The sequence below is a fragment of the Mycteria americana genome, chromosome 7 (genome assembly GCF_035582795.1).
Source record: "Mycteria americana isolate JAX WOST 10 ecotype Jacksonville Zoo and Gardens chromosome 7, USCA_MyAme_1.0, whole genome shotgun sequence".
NCBI classification, from domain to species: Eukaryota; Metazoa; Chordata; class Aves; order Ciconiiformes; family Ciconiidae; genus Mycteria; species Mycteria americana.
Window position 1 is genome coordinate 36,566,254 of NC_134371.1, and position 18,345 is coordinate 36,584,598.

At 39.3% G+C, this 18,345-nt stretch overlaps 1 protein-coding gene across 4 annotated transcripts in view; it reads right to left on the reverse strand.

The window, feature by feature from the left end:
- Window positions 1-43: 43 nt before the first annotated feature.
- The window catches only part of SWT1 (SWT1 RNA endoribonuclease homolog), a 43,798-nt gene continuing 25,496 nt past the window's right edge, over window positions 44-18,345 (reverse strand). For all 4 annotated transcript variants that reach the window (XM_075507826.1, XM_075507823.1, XM_075507822.1 and 1 more), the window contains 3 exons: window positions 11,007-11,073; window positions 8,852-8,916; window positions 44-2,217 (listed from right to left, as the gene is read on the reverse strand). In XM_075507826.1, coding sequence (XP_075363941.1) covers window positions 2,112-2,217; window positions 8,852-8,916; window positions 11,007-11,073 — 238 coding nt within the window. In that variant the 3' untranslated portion in view covers window positions 44-2,111. The remainder of the gene's footprint in view (window positions 2,218-8,851; window positions 8,917-11,006; window positions 11,074-18,345) is intronic.

The window sequence follows — 18,345 nt, forward strand, 5'->3', positions numbered from 1 at the left end:
TTGAAGACAAAGTAGGATATTTTAACTGCTCAAGTTTGGGGGTGAAGTGCCACATACACCTTCTGCCTGCCATGTGAGAGTTACCCTCCCCAAAGAAGTCTAAAGATCTCAGAGCAGGCAGCCAGCAGACAGCACCTGGCTCCTAGAGCACTACTGCTGTTGTTGCAGGGAGATTTACCTACTTACAGGCTGCTCTCAGGATCAGTTTACTAAAAGCTCTGTGCACATTAAAGAGGAGAAAGGGGCCAAGTGAACTTGGAGGAAAAAAAGTGTGTTAACACTGTTGTGAAAAGATACACCCAATACTGTTGTAAGAAACTTGATCTGCTCCTTCAGCTGTGTTCCTCTGCATTACTCAAGTAGCTTTAGGAAATGAAGCCACCAGCTTGCTGTTAAGTTCAGCTGTGCCCAGTCACAGTCTTAGCTTACTGCTTTGATTCAGGTCTTCATAAGCTGTAGCTGTCTGATCCCAATACTCATGACAGCCCTCTGCTACAGCTCCTTTCACACCACGTAACACAAAGTAGTCCTGCTGAAGCAGGGCATGAGCAGACAGCTACACCTCTATACTGGAGTAGGAAAACATCAGACCAAAGAAACATACTGATTGTTCTGAGCTGTAAAGCTAGGTGCATTTGAACAGGGAGAGTCAGTATGAGAAAATATAAAGTAGTTGTCTTCATTGGCATCAGCTGTCTTCCCCTAAAGTGTATCAAAAGTAGATGCAAGCTCAGACACATCATATGCTTAAGTTGAGCCAGCTTCCTAGATCTACGATATGAATTGCCGACATCAGCTTATTTGAGCATAACACACTTATCCCACAGTTGTGGGATAACAACTTGAATGGAAATAGCCCTTAAAATGAATCTTGCTCTGACAGTAACTCTACCAACCCACTTCTCTCTGACTTTCAAGTGGCTGGGGGCAAGAACTGCATTAAACTTGATCCACAGTAATCAGGCAAAGTGAAAATAGAGCTGTTCAAAGAAACTGCCATGTAGAATTAACTGCCATTTACTGTAACAATAAATTAGATTTTTACAATAAAGATTTTACAAATCCATCCAAAAGTTAATATCAAAATAAACACTTCTAGCACTTTACCAGTCATCTCATCTCTGTACAAATACATACATAGAAGAGGTAGCTTTCAAGGCCACAGCAGCATTGAAAATGGCTTTTAGAAAGTTTCATGGACTTAAAGCAGTTTTGGAAAGCAACAAACTGTACATTCAAATAGAGATGTCACCCAGAGAGCAGAGATGGGACAAGTCATGGAGGATAACCCGCAGAGGGAAAGCCGCTCGTGCCTTTGCAAGAGAAGGTGGCAAAACAGGATGATGAGGAGCTTTCCAAAAGAGTGTTGCTAGCAGGCTTCCACTGTATGAAGATTAAGTAGATATTTTAACAAAGGCAAAACATCCCTTTGCTCTGAAAAGAGGTTCAGGACAAACACACCTGCATGAGGGTGGGTTTTTTTTTTTCTTTGTTTTTTTTTTTTTTTTTTTTTAGAAAAGTGAGCATCAATCCATTTCTTTCCCCATTCTATATCCTCTTCAGCCTTATATAGCATACATACATTGCACCTACATTTCATTCCTTCACATCTGTAGGGGTAGCAAGCACCACGGGTATCTGGCTTTGTATTCAGCTGCTTTCCCTTCAGTTCTTTCAGACCCCCAGGTGTCACAATATATTCTTTTTTCTCACTTGTCACTTCTCAACCATCAGCAAAACAAATGCCTTACATGGGTTTTTCCTGTACAACCACTAACAGACCTAGCTTCTAACACAAATGTTTGGAATTTAGAACAGCAGCCCAGCACATCTGCTGCACACCAAACCAGCTGTATCAAGCCAGAGCCCCTCACTTGCGACAGAAAATTCTATTAGCTTGCGATTCTTCGCAGAAATTTGGATATTTAATGTACGCAACTAGCTGGTTTTTTCCTTCAACTCAAATATGAAACAGCACCATCAAGAAAAAAGAAGGCAGAATTTTGGTTCCTGGAATATTCCCTCACATACGCCAGAGGAGTTGTTAGACTTCGTTTGGACAACAAAAAAGCAGGGGGTGAGCACTGCAGCTCCAAGCCTTGACCCAAGCGTCACAGCCAGCCCCTGTTCTTGGCTTCTGTGTCAACCGACGCATGACACTGCTTAATAGTGTGCTCCAGCTGCGCCAGCTGGCAACATCCAACTTCTAACCTTGCCCTAGGGAAGAGAAGATACAAAGGTTATCAGGACACAATGAACCCATTTTATAGACAGGAATCTTTCCGTATATTCCTTTAAAATAAAATTCAAAGGGATTCTAATGCCATGCTTTAACTCTGTCAAAAGCAGAGAATACTCAGTATCCCTGGAAATCCAGACGTAGTTCTATCTTTATAGCAAAAGATGGAGTTTATGACAGAGCTGGCTCACCACTGCTGTATCCTGCAATGACATCTTTAAAAAGGAACAATCCAAGAGCCACACAGCAAACATTACTTCAGTCTTCTCAACCCAAAACTGAGCCTTCAACTAATATAAAATGTTACTGGTTTTTACTGAATGTGTTTAAGCTGCAAGTCAACTATACATTTCCTATAGGTTTATGTGTTGCAGATAGATAGAAACAAGTTCTAGCCACAGTTGCAACACGGTCAGAGACTGATTTTAGGCTTCTGGGATAATCTGACTTCCATCTGCAGCTAGTCCTGTTTCTCTTGCACTTGCCTGACACCTCTAATTTTTCTGATAATCTGTGGAGTGTCACCAATCAGAGACAACATATTACAAGCTTATGCTCCTACAAGTTAAATATTGTTTAAATTAGCTACTCATAAAGGGACTTACGGTCACATATTCAATATGGGACACCTGCACTGAGAAAAAAAGCACTATACGAAATATTTTTTTGGAACAAAAGCATGCATTTACAGTAACCAGAGCGAATTCCTGTTTTGGACCATATGGCAGGCTGACAAATGGTGTCTAATGTTTAAACAGCAGCCACTCTAGTTCAACACATGAAAAACCTTTCCAATTTTAATGTTCTTCTGAAAGAGAGCGAAACAAAGCCTCCATCCCTCAGAGTGCTTTAACAAATGTTGGAGAAACGACCAGATCCACGATGTCATTTCCCCATGTCTAGTTTCATAAAAATCACGTGCAGACACTGAACCACTGCAGGTCTGCTGCACTTTTATTTGCTCACACAGTTTGACCAGTCTTCCCTGCACAGTCTGCCTTTTTCCCAGCTGTAAAATTGCCAAAATACCTGCTCCTGTTTTTCTATTTGAACTTGGAATTAGATGGTAAAATTGGTTAAATGGTAAACAGCAAGGAAAAAAACAATCCAAAAAGAAATCCATTTCTATACTTAAGCTAGAGTACTTTACAAACATATTTGCTATTGCACTTGGGGAGAAAAAATAAATAAAACAACCAGAGATAAGGCCGCTGAAGTCTAAGAGTTTAAAAAAATGACCTCATGCATACATAAAAATTGTTATTTTAAACAATTAGTACTGATTTTTATGTTCTTGCCTGGACAAGCATGACATGCAAGAGATGCAAAAATTCCCCTTCACCCCCTTGGGGAAAAGAGGACATGCTCTGCCACTAGTATTGTGCACCCCTCCTGTCTACACACACCCTCGCAACAGCCCCTCAGCACACGAGGTACTGATGAAACAGCAACTGCTCTACACATTATCTGCTGGGTAGTTTCTGCAGGCTCTTCTCTGGTATTTGCAACCAAATGTAACCTCCGAGGAGGAGCAGCTACTAGGAATTATTTGTTGCTTTCCTACTAGGAAAGTGGCTACGAAGCTTCAAACCAGTTGTCCTGACGCAAAATACAATTTAATACAATCTCTAACTAAAAACGGATATGGCAGAAGACAAACTATGCAGTTGTGATGTGTATAATCAAAAAGGCAATTCCATAAAACCCAAGAATTAGCAGTGACTTTTGCTCTAAAGCTGCTAAAATCAAGGACTTTATACAAACACCTTAAAACAGCCAAACCACAACTCAGTGAACAGGCAGAGCTCCTTTTTACTTTTTGCTTTTCATTGTGTTATGTAAAGGTAGTTTTAAAAAATAATCAGCGTTGAAAGGTCACTTATATCAGGTTTCTTGACAGAATGGGGATTTTGGAAGGTTGAATTCAAACGTCTTTCATATATTTACATATAATGTATTTACACACAAAATAAATCTCTTGACTACACCGATTTACTATTCAGACTTTTGTTTCAAAAGAGGAATCTAAACCTGGTTACACAGAAAACATTCCGTAACTTTGGTTTTCCAAAAGATACTTTCTCAAAAGACCATTTAAGAGGTACTCCTCAAAAAAAAGAGGAAAAAAAGCCAGGTTAAGTCACACAAGTGCAGCCTGAGGGCTACCGGACCAGCCTCTGAAATAAATTTTTTCCTATGCTGAACACAAATGTACACACATTATTTTCTTTATGCCTGTATCTATGCAGATTTATATCCAACAGCCAGATTTGTTATTTTTTTTCACTCAAGCAACTTCTTAAAAAAAAATACATATATTTTAATACAATTCAAATGAAGGGATGCTTTTAAAAGTACGCACCATACCCTTCCCAGTATTTTTTGCTCTCACAAGTAACATAAACTTGGCAGATCAGCCCAACAGAACAGGAGATGAATCCTATCACAAAGAGGAGTCTAAATGTATAGCATTTCTCTGGCAATAACCTATAGCACTGGCACAGCTACTCTGACGAAAGAACATCCATCCTCCTGACGAACAAGCACCATTCATCAGCTACAACTGCGCCTTGACTCAGTTTCGACACTGGTGAGAGTGAGGCACTAGGGGCAGCCAGTAGTAAGCACACAGTGTACTTACTCGGGCTATCAGTCAAGTCTCTGTACAGAATGAGAGCGAACATCGGGACGCCTCAGCAGTACAAGTTATAAACCCTCCGCAGCAGTGAGTGCCTTGACAGTTTTCAGGAAGAGCTCTTAAAAACCAGCGCAGAAAAATATATTGGCTGAGACATGAGTATTTCATTACCCTTATCTCAATTAAAATTTTCCCTACATCATTCTAGTCACCACTGAGTAACTGTTAAAATGGTAAATAGTATTTATAGTACTACATGCAGACTTTTATACCCAAGAACAGTGCAATAGGTTAATTCAAATATAGTTACTACAGTAACTAGAAATAATGTTAAACAGGTCAAGAGAGATTATTTCTGCACCCTCAAAAACAGAATGGTGGATACTGGAATGCAGATAACTTCCATGAAATGCATGACACCAGTGTGTGACACCCAGCTGTGCCAGGCTGGCAGAAAGGGACATGCAGGGCACTGAAAATGACTGTCAAGAAACAGGAAAAGGGGTAAGGTTTGCAAATGATGCCGTTAGTACTCCCTGAGGGTATCCGCCAGGCAGTCTTGCGCTTGATCAGCACAGACTGTGTATCAGGACAATAATCCAAACCATTGCTCTGACTACACCACACACGAAATCTGGCCCCACGGTTGGTAGGACGAGCGGAGGCAAGGGCTGCTCTCCTGGGTTAGTGGGGGAATGCCTGGCCAGAGGGATCGAGCACACTGGTATCGTTATGACGGTGCCCATTCCAGAGGCATCGACATCTTCCCAACCCCTGCCTAACGCAGTCATATCCACCTCCTTTGGCAGTTTACTGCAAGGTAGATGCAACCAGGTGGAAAAGCAAGAAGAGCAGTGTGAAAGTAACACTTAGCTTTCAAGTGTGCTACTTAGATGTTCAGGCCTCCAAACAATGATTTTTCTTAGTTCAGACATGATCATAGGCTTGCAAAACAAAGCCTGACTAATTCTTTCTACCGCTACCCTTTACATCAAATTGTCATTTATTAAATGATACAAACTGCTCACTGCTCAACAGTGAAAATTCAAAAGCCTTAGAAAGTACTAAACAGGTAACTAAGTCTTCACATTAGCTGCTAGCCATAAAAAATACAGTGACCTCTCTGAAATTCTTCTTGCAATCCAGCAACCCTACTGCCTGCAGCGCACACTTGAATGGGAAGGGAGGGAGGAAGAAACGAGGGCTTTAATTAAATCTCCCTTGATCTACTTAATTCTGCAGCTCAGGACTGTGGCATGTTCCCACTATTCAGAAGGGAAAAACTTCATTCCAGTTAAGAAAGATTCACTGGGCTAGAATTTTCATAAGCCCACTTTATCAGGTCTGAAGATCTGTACCGAGGAAGAAATCAGCGGCCAGGCCTGCCCTTTGCTACTTTTGTATAATGCCATGTCCTCCCTCGCAGGCTACTGCCTCGACCCCTAACAGCGATGTTAACTGTGACTGATCTAACTCAGTACAGTGGACAGTTTTTGCCTTGTTACAGGGCTTTGCTCCCACCACATCTCAGTCTCTACCAACATAAGGACAGGGAAGATGTGGAAGCAATGGGGCGGTGGGGGGAGATGGGGGGCAACCCCACTGGAAAAGGAGAGGTCTTAGGTCAACACTACTCAGATAGATGAGAGGAAGATGGAATCTACCAGATGACTAGCAGGCAAGTTCAGAAAATAAAATAAAATAAAAAAAAAATCACCTAAGAGTTTCTGATGGAAAAACTTATTTTGTAAATTTGTTGAAGATGCAAAAAATAGTTACAGTGGATCTCTGGGGCAGGGTCAGTCTTTTTGTTCCATTTATATCCTAAAGATCTGGACCCTAGTCCTTGGCTGGCATCTTCTAAAGGCTACTGTGAGATACCAAAGCCTATAGTACCACTTAGGGATATCAAAGCAGTGAGAATTGTGCATGTGGCTTTGGCTATTTAGCTCCAAGTAGTTCTTTTCCTTCTCCAGATAAGGAGAAACCCTTTGGATCAAAATTTCAAGACGAGAGCATCTTTGGTGTATCCTGAAAAAGGAACAGTCAGAGTACAAATATTCTAGACAGGAATTTATCTCCCAAAGAATTCAGAGCCTAGGTTGAAGTAAAAACATTTGCTGGTAATTGAGGCAAGGGGAAACACTTTGTTCAGCATGTTTCTGCCGAAGCACAAGTAATTCAGCCTGCCTTAAAGCAGTCTCCTTTCTTGTGCCTTCACTCTTGGAACATCTCTTTCTAATTGAGTGTTTTTAAAACCTTATTTAACATCTCTGCTTTATTGGGTGGAGTCATATTTTATTTCAATTCTGTAATACCGAATAGGTTCATTCCTGTAATAACTGAGAACAACAATTAGACATAAGAAGTACTTTGAAAATCTGTGGATTGAATTTATAGCAACAGATCTTAATCTTTGCTTCGTTTGCTTTAAATGTTTTCAAAGTACATAACTTATATGTAACAAACATGTCACCCTTGCCCTGTACCGCTCATCCAGAAAATTAAAGTTCTGGTGAGAACATTTCTGTTGGCCATGAAATCTACTGTGGCATGCAGAATTCACGACAGTAGTCCAAGTTTTCAGGCTTTCTGATACAATATGGACCTAGGGGACACCTTTCAAACATCAAGAAACTGCAGTTCCCTTGCTACCCGTAGCACAATACCAAAGGCTGCATGTACACTGAAGATTTTATACAGACAATGATGGAGATGCCCACAAATGTTTGAAAATGTAAGAACTACAGAAGTCCTGGTCACCAAATCAAGACAGTTAAGCTTCTAAACTACTTTTCGCTACTGATACATAGACTGAATCTCTCCCTCCCTGCATAACTTTTCTCCCCGACCTAGCAATTTCACAGAAGATTTAGGAAATCTGTATCAATACAGGCAAAAGAAAAGATTTTTAGAATAATTTGCCTACTCGGATTAAAATAATCTGCAAGCCTTTTACACAACTGATGGAACCATGCTTCATAGCCTGGCAAGTTACAGCTAATTCATACCCATGTAATAGGAACATCAAAGAAAATATTTACCTGTCTTTTATTATCCACTTAAGATTTATTTTAAAAAATTACAGCATTTTAAAAAACCTCACAGAACCTGGATTTACAAGCCCTCAGTTACACAAATTCAGAAAGAAACTTTTTATGAGCCAGAAACTTTACAGCAGAGAACTGTAAGACTTGCATGACACTCATTTTTAGATTAATGTTTCCAAGGCCTTTAACTCAGCTATACAACAGAACATTTATTTTCCTGTGACTGAACTGTAAAAAACCCTCCTAAAATGGAAACGGTACTTGGAATATTAAGTTTGTTTCTCCTTTTTTTCTAACTGTACTAACAAATGGCTTAGTAAAATACAATGGCTTAATTTATGACTTTAATAACGATGGCCACAATGTAGCACAGCAACTGCAGATATGCCCAGTTTTCATGGTACAGTTCAATTACCTGAATTGCCTTGAGAATCGCAGGATTTTTCCTCTGCTCATTTAAGCAAAGTTCTCATAATAACGAGTTCTGTTACAAGAAATACCTCACCAAACCAGAATTTCAGTTATAATCAAATTCATTTAAATACAGTCTCATGCTCTAACCTACCTTACAATGAATGCTGACCTATACTGGCTCTGTCTGCCACTAAGCCGTGAATTCAAAACTGGTAGAGGAAAGAAGGACCAACATCTCACCTCAAAGTCAAACAGCTGAAAATCACTGTGTAGATGCTAATGGTTCATCTCTAATTTAATTTCTGTCCTCTCCTACTCTGTTGTAATAGTAGGTTATTAAAAAAAAAAGGGAAAAAAAGAAAGTGTCCCCACTCATCTTCCCTATGCCCCTCCTACAATGGTGATTTTTTTTATTTATCCAAATGATTTCTCTTATGGTACTTTGGTTAATACAGTACATGCTAAAATGCTGTCTCAAAATCCATCTGATGTGGTCAGTAATTGGCTTACCGATACATCTCTTGTGAAACACACTCATAAAGCTCCTCAGCAGTGAATTTTATACTGTTATTTATCTAAAACAAAGAACAAAGAATTAACATAGTAATTTACCAAGTATCACATATCGATTAAAATTATACAGCTGGTATAACAGATATGGTTAATGCATTACCTAACAGGCTCTCAAGTTGAGACAGTACATAAAAAAGTCGTGCTATATATTGTAAAACCAAATATTACAAATTAACAATCATGATTGTATATAATAGGAGTGATATCACTCCAGTTCCCTTTTCTAACAATTTCTGCACAAATCTAAAAGACCTTAAATAATTCTTCTTCCCCTCTTAATTTACCCTACAGTTCTATAGCAAATGAGTAAATTCTGACTCACGTTAATTCCGTAAATATAGTCACCCGATATGCAGAGGCCCAAAACCCAAATATATTTTCCTGTATAGGAGAGGATGGCAAATCTGAAATATGTAATATCCTGTATTGGGTTTGTGTGGCAAGGTTTCGGTAGCGGAGGGAGCTACAGGGGTGGCTTCTGTGAGAAGCTGCTAGACGCTTCCCCCATGTCCAACACAGCCAATGCCAGCCAGCTCCAAGACGGACCTGCCGCTGGCCAAGGCCGAGGCCATCAGCAATGGTGCTAGCACCCTTGGGATAACATATTTAAGGAGGTGGAAAAAAACCTGCGCAACTGCAGCCAGAGAGAGGAGTGAGAATATGTGAGAGGAACAGCTCTGCAAACACCAAGGTTAGTGAAGAAGGAGGGGGAGGAGGTGCTCCAGGCGCCGGAGCAGAGATTTCCCTGCAGCCTGTGAGGCTGCAGGTGAGGCAGCCTCATGGCAGACCACGGTGAGGCAGGCTGTCCCCCTGCAGCCCATGGAGGTTAATGGTGGAGCAGATATCCACCTGCAGCCTGTGGAGGACCCCACGCCAGAGCAGGTGGATACCTGAAGGAGGCTGTGACCCTGTGGGAAGCCCACACTGGCGCAGGCTCCTGGCAGGACCTGTGGACCCGTGGAGAGAGAAGCCCACGCTGGAGCAGGTTTGCTGGCAGGACTTGTGACCCTGTGGAAGGGACCCACGCTGGAGCAGTCTGTTCCCGATGGACTGCACCCCATGGAAGGGACTCAAGCTGGAGCAGTTCGTGAAGAACTGTAGCCTGTGGGAAGGACTCACATTGGAGAAGTTTGTGGAGGACTGTCTCCTGTGGGAGGGACCCCACACTGGAGCAGGGGAAGAGTGTGAGGAGTCCTCCCCCTGAGGAGGAAGGAGCGGCAGAGACAACCTGTGATGAACTGACCGCAACCCCCATTCCCCGTCCCCTTGTGCCACTGAGGGGGAGGAGGTAGAGAAAATTGGGAGTAAAGTTAAGCCTAGGAAGAAGGGAGAGGTGTGGGGGAAGGTGTTTTAAGATTTAGTTTTTATTTCTCATTACCCTACTCTGATTTGATTGGCAATAAATTAAACTAATTTCCCCAAGTCGAGTCTGTTTTGCCTGTGACAGTAATTGGTGAATGATCTCTCCCTGTCCTTATCTTAACCCATGAGCCTTTCATTGTATTTTCTCTCCCCTGTCCAGCTGAGGAGGGGAGTGACAGAGAAGCTTTGGTGGGCACCTGGCGTCCAGCCAGGGTCAACCCACAACATATACTAAATGGAAAAATACCTCTATTCTACTCCAAACATTCATTTCAATTTCTCCTCTTAAAGTCTTTCAGCACAGATCAGTTAAAACTTCATGAATAACTAGTAATTTCAATTTATCTTTTTTTCTCTGAACTGCAGCCAATATTCTCCATAGAACTACCTAATGCAATGCACTCGCTTGCTCTCTTCTTAAATGACTAGGTCAGGGATGTTTTGGTAACTTCAGCTTCAAGGCTTTTTACTCTCAATGGTGAGTCATTCAGCACAAATGCGCACTAAGGAAGTCACACAAGCAACTCAAACACTGGTAGAGATTTGAATAACTTTTCGTAGGTACCAATCAAAAATACATTTTTATGTCCAACACCTAATAAAAAAGAGCAAATCTTCAAAATTCTAGCTTAGTGGAAACACAATGATGAGACAGCTAACCTCATAACTACTTTAAATAAAAAACAGTAACAGAAGTGTATCTGACAAAACATTGAAGAAAACTTCATACCTCGTTGCTTATGAGGAAGTTATAGAGGGTCCAAATATCTTGGAAACTACTGGTTGGGGTCAAAATTCTGAAAAAGAAAAGTTTGGGGATTTTTTTAAGCAAATATAAAAGGATTCTATGGAAGAGTTAAAATACTCAGAAGTGCTTCATGAAAAAAAAAATCTAATTACTTTCTTTAAACAAAAAGAAAATTCTGGTCTTTGAAGAATTTTCCCTTCCACCCATCCCTTTCCACTCCCCTAAAATAATTAAATGATCTTATTATTTCTGTAACAACTTTCTATGAAGGTTTTTCTTAATTAAAAACTCAACTGATGTTTTTATGAGCAATTAATTTCTCTATGTAGACGGGAAGAAAACCAGCAATAATTAAAAGCCTTTTGTTTCACATAAGCAAAGCCTGCTGTATTAATGTGGAGCAACAGAAAAGTGACACACAATATAAAACTTTCCCACACTAGCTAAAGCTTTAACTGATTCCCTCCAGTATTCTAATGTGCAGCTCAAACGCTACAATTTACATACCATTGTTGCTACTTCTAATAATAACCAATTCCCACCCAATATTGAGAAGTGAAAATAGAGTTTGACAGCTGAAGAGACATGTCTTTATGAAGAACTGTATATCATGTGAAATACTGGTATTTTATTTAGCCACGAATGCACACAGCAGCCAGCGACATTTCAGTCTTTCCCAAAATCTAGTCCTTGTTCACCACATTACAAGCGGAGATAGATAGAGCTTGTAATGTTCACCACATTACAAGCACCCGCAGAAGAAAGCGTCAGCTTTGGTCTCTCCGTAAGGTGTTGTGGAGTTCTGAGAGACGTACACCCTTTTCCACAAGGCTCCAAAAATGATCCAATAAGGAAGTGATTATCTCAAAAATTAATTCTCCTAATCTATTTAAGCAGATATAATTCAGTTATACCTCAATGTAACTTAATTTGCATTCACTAGGAAAAAACGGAACCCTCTTAAACATTATAAAATGTACATTAAAAACTACATTAAAAACCATATAACAGTTTACATATATTAAGAAATGCTGATAAAATTCTGCCTTATGTCAAGTTTTAAGTATGTAACTAATGATTAAGAAAATTATTGTATTTGGGGGAAAAAAAAAAAAGAAAAAATCTTCTTTGGGGAAGCTCTATTTACTTTCCCATGGGAAAGTGCCCAAATTTTCCCCTCCCTCCCCTTGCAAGCTGTAAGCCTTTATAAATGAATTAATTAGGAATTGAAAAAAACAGAAAACTAACAGAATACGTTAAAAATCCCAGTTAAAAAAGACACTGTATTTTAAACAGGCTGGAAGACCATGACACACCACAGGATTTATCATAACTAGTTAAGTCTGCTGCTTATTTTCATCATGATTTTACATAGGAATTATCACTGTTACAAAAATTAGTCACACATTCTTTCCCCCTTTGTAAGAAGATACACCCAGAATTTTTTTCTTAAACTAAAACACTTAACCTGCCAACTAAAAGTCAGCAAGAGAACCAATTGGCTAGTTTTCCTAAAAATACCTTGAAGCCTTCAACTGCTACCTCCCTGAGAAAGCTATCAGCTTTGACAGCATAAAACCCCGGCAGAGACAATTTGGCAAACATCCTTGGAAGTGCTGGGAATCTTGGCAGCTTGGACTGCATCGCAGCTAAGATTCCCACCGACCAGCTCCATGGAGCCATTAGCCAGCAACCCTGTCTGCATGGGACAGTGCATCAGCTTTAGCTATCGCATCAGTCATCTGCAATATAAATACATGAGTATACCAGAGCCTGGGAAAGTGTGATTTCTATTGCCGATGATTTTTGTACCATTCTGCCTTCTGTTTCATGCAAAAAGGAAGAAATCCCGCATGTTTGTTTTCATAAAATGGAATGCGGAACCATACAAAACATAAAAGGTAAGATATTACTAATAACTTCACCTGAAAGCCATTACATATTGCCACACAGTATGTTGGGGCAAATATTTCATATTTTTCCTGCTGCGCCAAGGGCACATATGGAAGGGTGTAGGATAAGTAAGACTGCAGCCACAGCTGAGCTGCTGGTGGGAAACCCATAGGAAGGATGGAGGGTGGGGGGGAAAGGGCAACTGGTGAGAGAAAGACTTGTATTAATTACGGGCTTCTGGATTTTGTGGAAGAAAAATGTATGTATGAGCTACAAAAAGGTGAAGGAAGAGACTGAGAGCAGAGTGGAAGGCAGAATTAAATGGTGCTGCCTTTCTCTTTGACTACACGGCATCTCCACGTGGCTATTTATGTTCTTCTGACTTCTCACTTCCCAGGGCAGAGAAGTGGCTTGAAACTTCAAGTTTCACTCCATCATTCTTAGCAAGGCTACATTTAAAGAAAACCAGTTTGAAAGTCATTTTCGAAGCAATATTAGACTGTAATTCCAAGGTCATTTTTAGACCCCTGGTTTTGCACAGATCTTTAATTGTACTGTGAGTGTGAAAGCAGCCAACATGCCACCCACATTTCCCTCCCTTTCACAAACATAACACCATGAAAGCACCAGCATCACATATACTGTATTTGATCTTTTCTCACTGAAGGGAGCACTTTTCAACGACTACTAGAGAATCTGAATCTTGACACCAGTTAGGAAGCTGCAGACTTAAAAATTATTCCATTGATGTTTCCTAGACTATGCACTTTAGGCACCCAACAAAGTAACCCTCACCACTCTTCATATTCATTTCTTGTCAGGACATCAAATTGGAAAACATACTTATTTTTGTACCGGTGACCAAAGCATACTAGCAAACAGCTAACATGATCGGTTTAGCTCACTAAGTTACCAGACCCTAGGCGGATGTACAAACAGGCTGTGCTTCCGGTTCTTTGGAAAAAACCCGAAGTAAAATGTGTAAATAAGCATGCAAGTAACTTAATGTTAAATCCCATAACTTATTTTATGGCATTTGCTTGGATTATGACAACAATTGCTTCTGCGTTTATAACATGAAATGCAAAGTCTGACATTTGGCTCAAAGCTTTACAACATCTTCAAATAAAATACATTTGTTGTTTTCAAGGAACAACCATTGCTACACACAGAGTACTGAAAATAAGTTGGTGAGAGAAGAGCTTGCACAGTAACTTCCCCCACAAATTCTTAATAGGTCAGCATTCATAAAACATGCTTATTACTGTTTTCAACTAACTAGGAACTGGAATAAAACCTCCAGTCTTGGAATACATTTTTCTGTAGAAAATTGTAACACATTCCTGTCTGCAGGGTAATGATTTCACACCACCGCTGCTGTCTCCTGGTTTTAATCATTTTATGTTCCTTTCATCTCCTGTAGCCACCATTTTGTATTACGGAAAACAGAAATTTTAAGAGAATATGTACACTGGGAAATCTGGACATGTTTGTATGCACATCGACTCTGCATCTATTGCTTCATTAAATCAAGCTGATCTCGTTTTCATCAAAATTTCCCAGTGAAAAAAAGTCTGCTTCAGCTATAGAACTGTGTCTAGAGAACACCCTCTAAATTAAGAATACACGAAGCAAATGGGCTCTTACGTAAAACTCTTGTAATGAGCAATCTGAATCTCAGTATTGTGACCACTGCAATATTTAACCACTGCTTTATCTTCTCTCTCAACATGACATCAAATGCATTTCAAAAGCAGAAGGTGGAAAGCCATTGAATCACTTTTGCCTTTCCTATCAGGATAGCCATGCAAAACCAAACTACAAACAACCCGATGTTATGTGCTTCAACTTTTAATTAATCCAAACATCATGCTCTGAGCAGGTGTTGGCAAGGATGCTGGGTGACATGAAAGTTAGATTGCCACTAAAATGCAATTTGTTGATCAAGCTAAGAAATACAGTATGGTTCTGTGCAGTTTTCTGAAAATACGTAGTATGTGAGATAGAGAAGAGTATGTCATAGAAAGACAAAAAGTGACTATGGGCAACAGCTACAAAACAGAGGGTGCAAGATATGATAATCAAAAATGGAAATGGATAGGAAATAGCTCACAATGTGGTTCCTCACTTGTGCATAGAGATGACCTGGGAAACAAGCAAAGCCTATATGGAAAGGATCAGAAAATTAACTTATCAAATAGAAGGAAAAAAAAAACAACCCACAAAACAATCTGGCAGTGAAAGCAGGTCAGCCTGCCAGCTGCTCACAAACACTAAAATCCTGGGCAATGACAAGTAAAGCGTACGGATAAGAGTCATATGAGACTACATGGTAATCCGTCTCACATCTGGCCAAACCTCTGTACCTCAGTGTTTGCCACACTGAGCCATTTCTTTATGGCTATGTCTATGTCTAAAGACATAAACTGTCTTTAACAGTTCTATGTATTTGCCTGTGGCATAAGACTCATAGGACTGTCGTAAAGCATTAACCAATTCAATAAATCCATGCAGTCAGTCAAAAAAGCATATGACTTAATTGTATAAAAGTAAACTGAACCCATTAAAATCCCCGTTTAGCCTCACTGTCAGAAGATCAGGGAAGCAAAAAAGATGAGAAATGGAAAAACAAAACTTCTATGCAGCTTATTAACAATTCCTCATGACACTGCACTGCAATAAGGGACTCAAAATGGTGTTAGAACAATCAACACATGCCAGAGTTTTGTTCAACATCAACCTATTGGGAAATTAAGGGTATTTTTCCCAAAAGAAAGTCAAGCTCATGCTTTCTTATATTGTGGAAGTACTTCAGATGTCAGATCCTAGGGCCACTTTGTCTAGATGCCTATACCCTAGCTTCACAAGGTCAGAAAGGACCATGGCTTTTACAACACTAACTCATTTATTCAAACTTTTCTGCTTTTTAGGCTGGCTTAAAGGCAATAAGGCTTAAGGAGCTGCCACAGCATCACCTCTGCCCTGCACCTTGTTAAGCGCTGGCCAATTTCAGCTGTATTTGACAGAGGCAGAGGTCTTGAAACTTTTTAATTTCTTAAAACTCTCATTAAAATGGGCAGAAGGGTGAAGGACAAATTTGGACCCTGGCAGCAGAGAAAGCTGTAGGTTAAGTTAAAATGTTATAGGAGATGGCAAAGAATCCGTGTAGGAAAGAAAACATTACAACTAGGAGAAAACCTTTTGTCAGATACTGCACGTTAACTATATCAGACATGATAATTAAACTAAAGGATACAATACTACAGAAAGATGAGCTTCAGAAATGCTATTACTGATGTAAAGTGATTTTTTTCTTTGTAACAAGGGGATGTTTCTGCATTAGTGCTGACCCCTGGGGAGGGACATTTCTACAACTACATATCTCTCTGCAAGATGCCTTGGGGCTCATCCAACCATAGTCCTGCTTTCAGCTGTGCCAATCTGACCGTATGTGGTCAAAATGCTCCACAGAGTTAATTCCAAAATATTCCATTCAGTGATCAGTTCTGATACAGTAATGCTTTGTTCCACTACTGAGAAGATCTTAAAAAATTATATTTTTAATTTACAAACGTTTATGGAGTCCTCGTCCAAACAAACAAAATCATTGGGAATTTGAGAGAAATTCCATGTAGATAATATATTAGAAAAGCAGAATTCAGGTTCCTTACTGCAGTAACAAACATAAATATTTTTACAGCTGACACTGTATTAGTATAAATATTTATGAGTATTGTATCTAAGAGTACATGGTGTAAATTGTGAGTGATTTTAAAATTGGCATGTGAACAAAACAATTATTTCTTAGCAAATAGATGAAAAAAATCAAACTAGAAATAACTATATCAATTCACCAAAGACTAAACTTTCTTTTTCTTTTCTGTTAACAAGAATTTCTTATCTAAAAGTAAGTTGGGCAGGAAAGATGCAGACATGTAAAATTCCCTAGGGGTGCATATAAGCCTTTGAATCAGAAGTTATATTCAGCCGAAGGAAAACACTGGCTAACGTAAACCCCTACAGATACATTTAAACGCTGCTGCTGAAGCCTTTGAAAGGGTAAGAAAGCTACCTGTATTCAATATTCCAATCAGTATGTTAATGGGAAGATCTAACAGCAACAAGACACAAAATATGTTTCAGATGACTGATTGTGAAAACCTGCAAGTACTTCCAGTTTTCTGCTGGTATTGGTACACACATTAATTTTAACAAGTTAAAGAGAAACACATCCCGCATGCAGGAAGTGGAGAGAAGTTAAGATGTAACTTAAGTATAGAGCTAAATATATCACAAGTATATATACTCTCCAGCAGCAATACCTTGCAAGGCATTCTGCACCTCTTAGAACAAGATCTGTAAGTGTTAGTTAGCTGTAGTAAGTACTTAAACCTCTCTTCTCTCTGAAGATGAAGGGCCCAAATATCTTCCAGCAGAATCAGTGGAAGAATTTCTACAACTGATGAAAGATTTGGCACAAACTTGAAAACCCTGAGTTGCAGAAATACTTCTGTTGCCTCAAAGAGCTACTTGAAAACTGAGAAATTATTTTAAAGATTTTTGAAGATAATTATCTGAACTTATTTTAAAGATTTAATTTAAGAGATCTTACATTAGGTCTCCTAGTTAACTGGTTCCGAATAATACCCAACCCAAATAATACACAACACAAATACAAGTGTAAACCATCACTGAAAATGGTCAGAAATATTATTCACTCCAAAAGTATTTAAAAACATGTCATGGTTTTACAATTTGACTTGAAGTATAAATGTCAGGGGTTTAATAATCTTTGTTCATTGGTAGTCAATGTAATATGCATCAACACATATAATACCCTCTCCTGTCAAAAGTGGAAAATAGGTATTTCATGCTCACTTTTCAAGTGAGTAAATCTCAAGAACACACCGATACAACAATGGCTGCGATGATCAGCTATATTTGATGAGACAACTAACACATACTTGTTTAAATACATTCCTGCTGCCAAAAGAAGCAGGTAGGTTACCAACAGTTGCTAACCGTACTAGTTATTGTCTTCATTTTAGAGCTGAAGTACTGTAAAACATATATGGCATGCAGTACTTTGCACTATAAATACCATTCCGCTACCAATGTTGTTAGAGGAAGAAGCAAAGATGAAATTAAAAATCTGTATGGTATGACAAAGTTACAAAAATGAGGTAAGATGCAAAAAGCTGTTAATAAGACCTCTTCCATGAAACAGCTTCCCCTCACCCCTCCTTTTTAATATCTATACTTTTCATATACACGTTCTGGTTACCAAGTCTATGTAGTAGTGCCACTAGTAGTGCCAGTAGTGTAGTATTTTCTTTATGAGGAAGGGTATCATTACACACATTTACCTCAAGAAGTGCGATTGTGCTTTTCTAATTGTTTTTAACAATCTGAAAATCTGAACTTATAT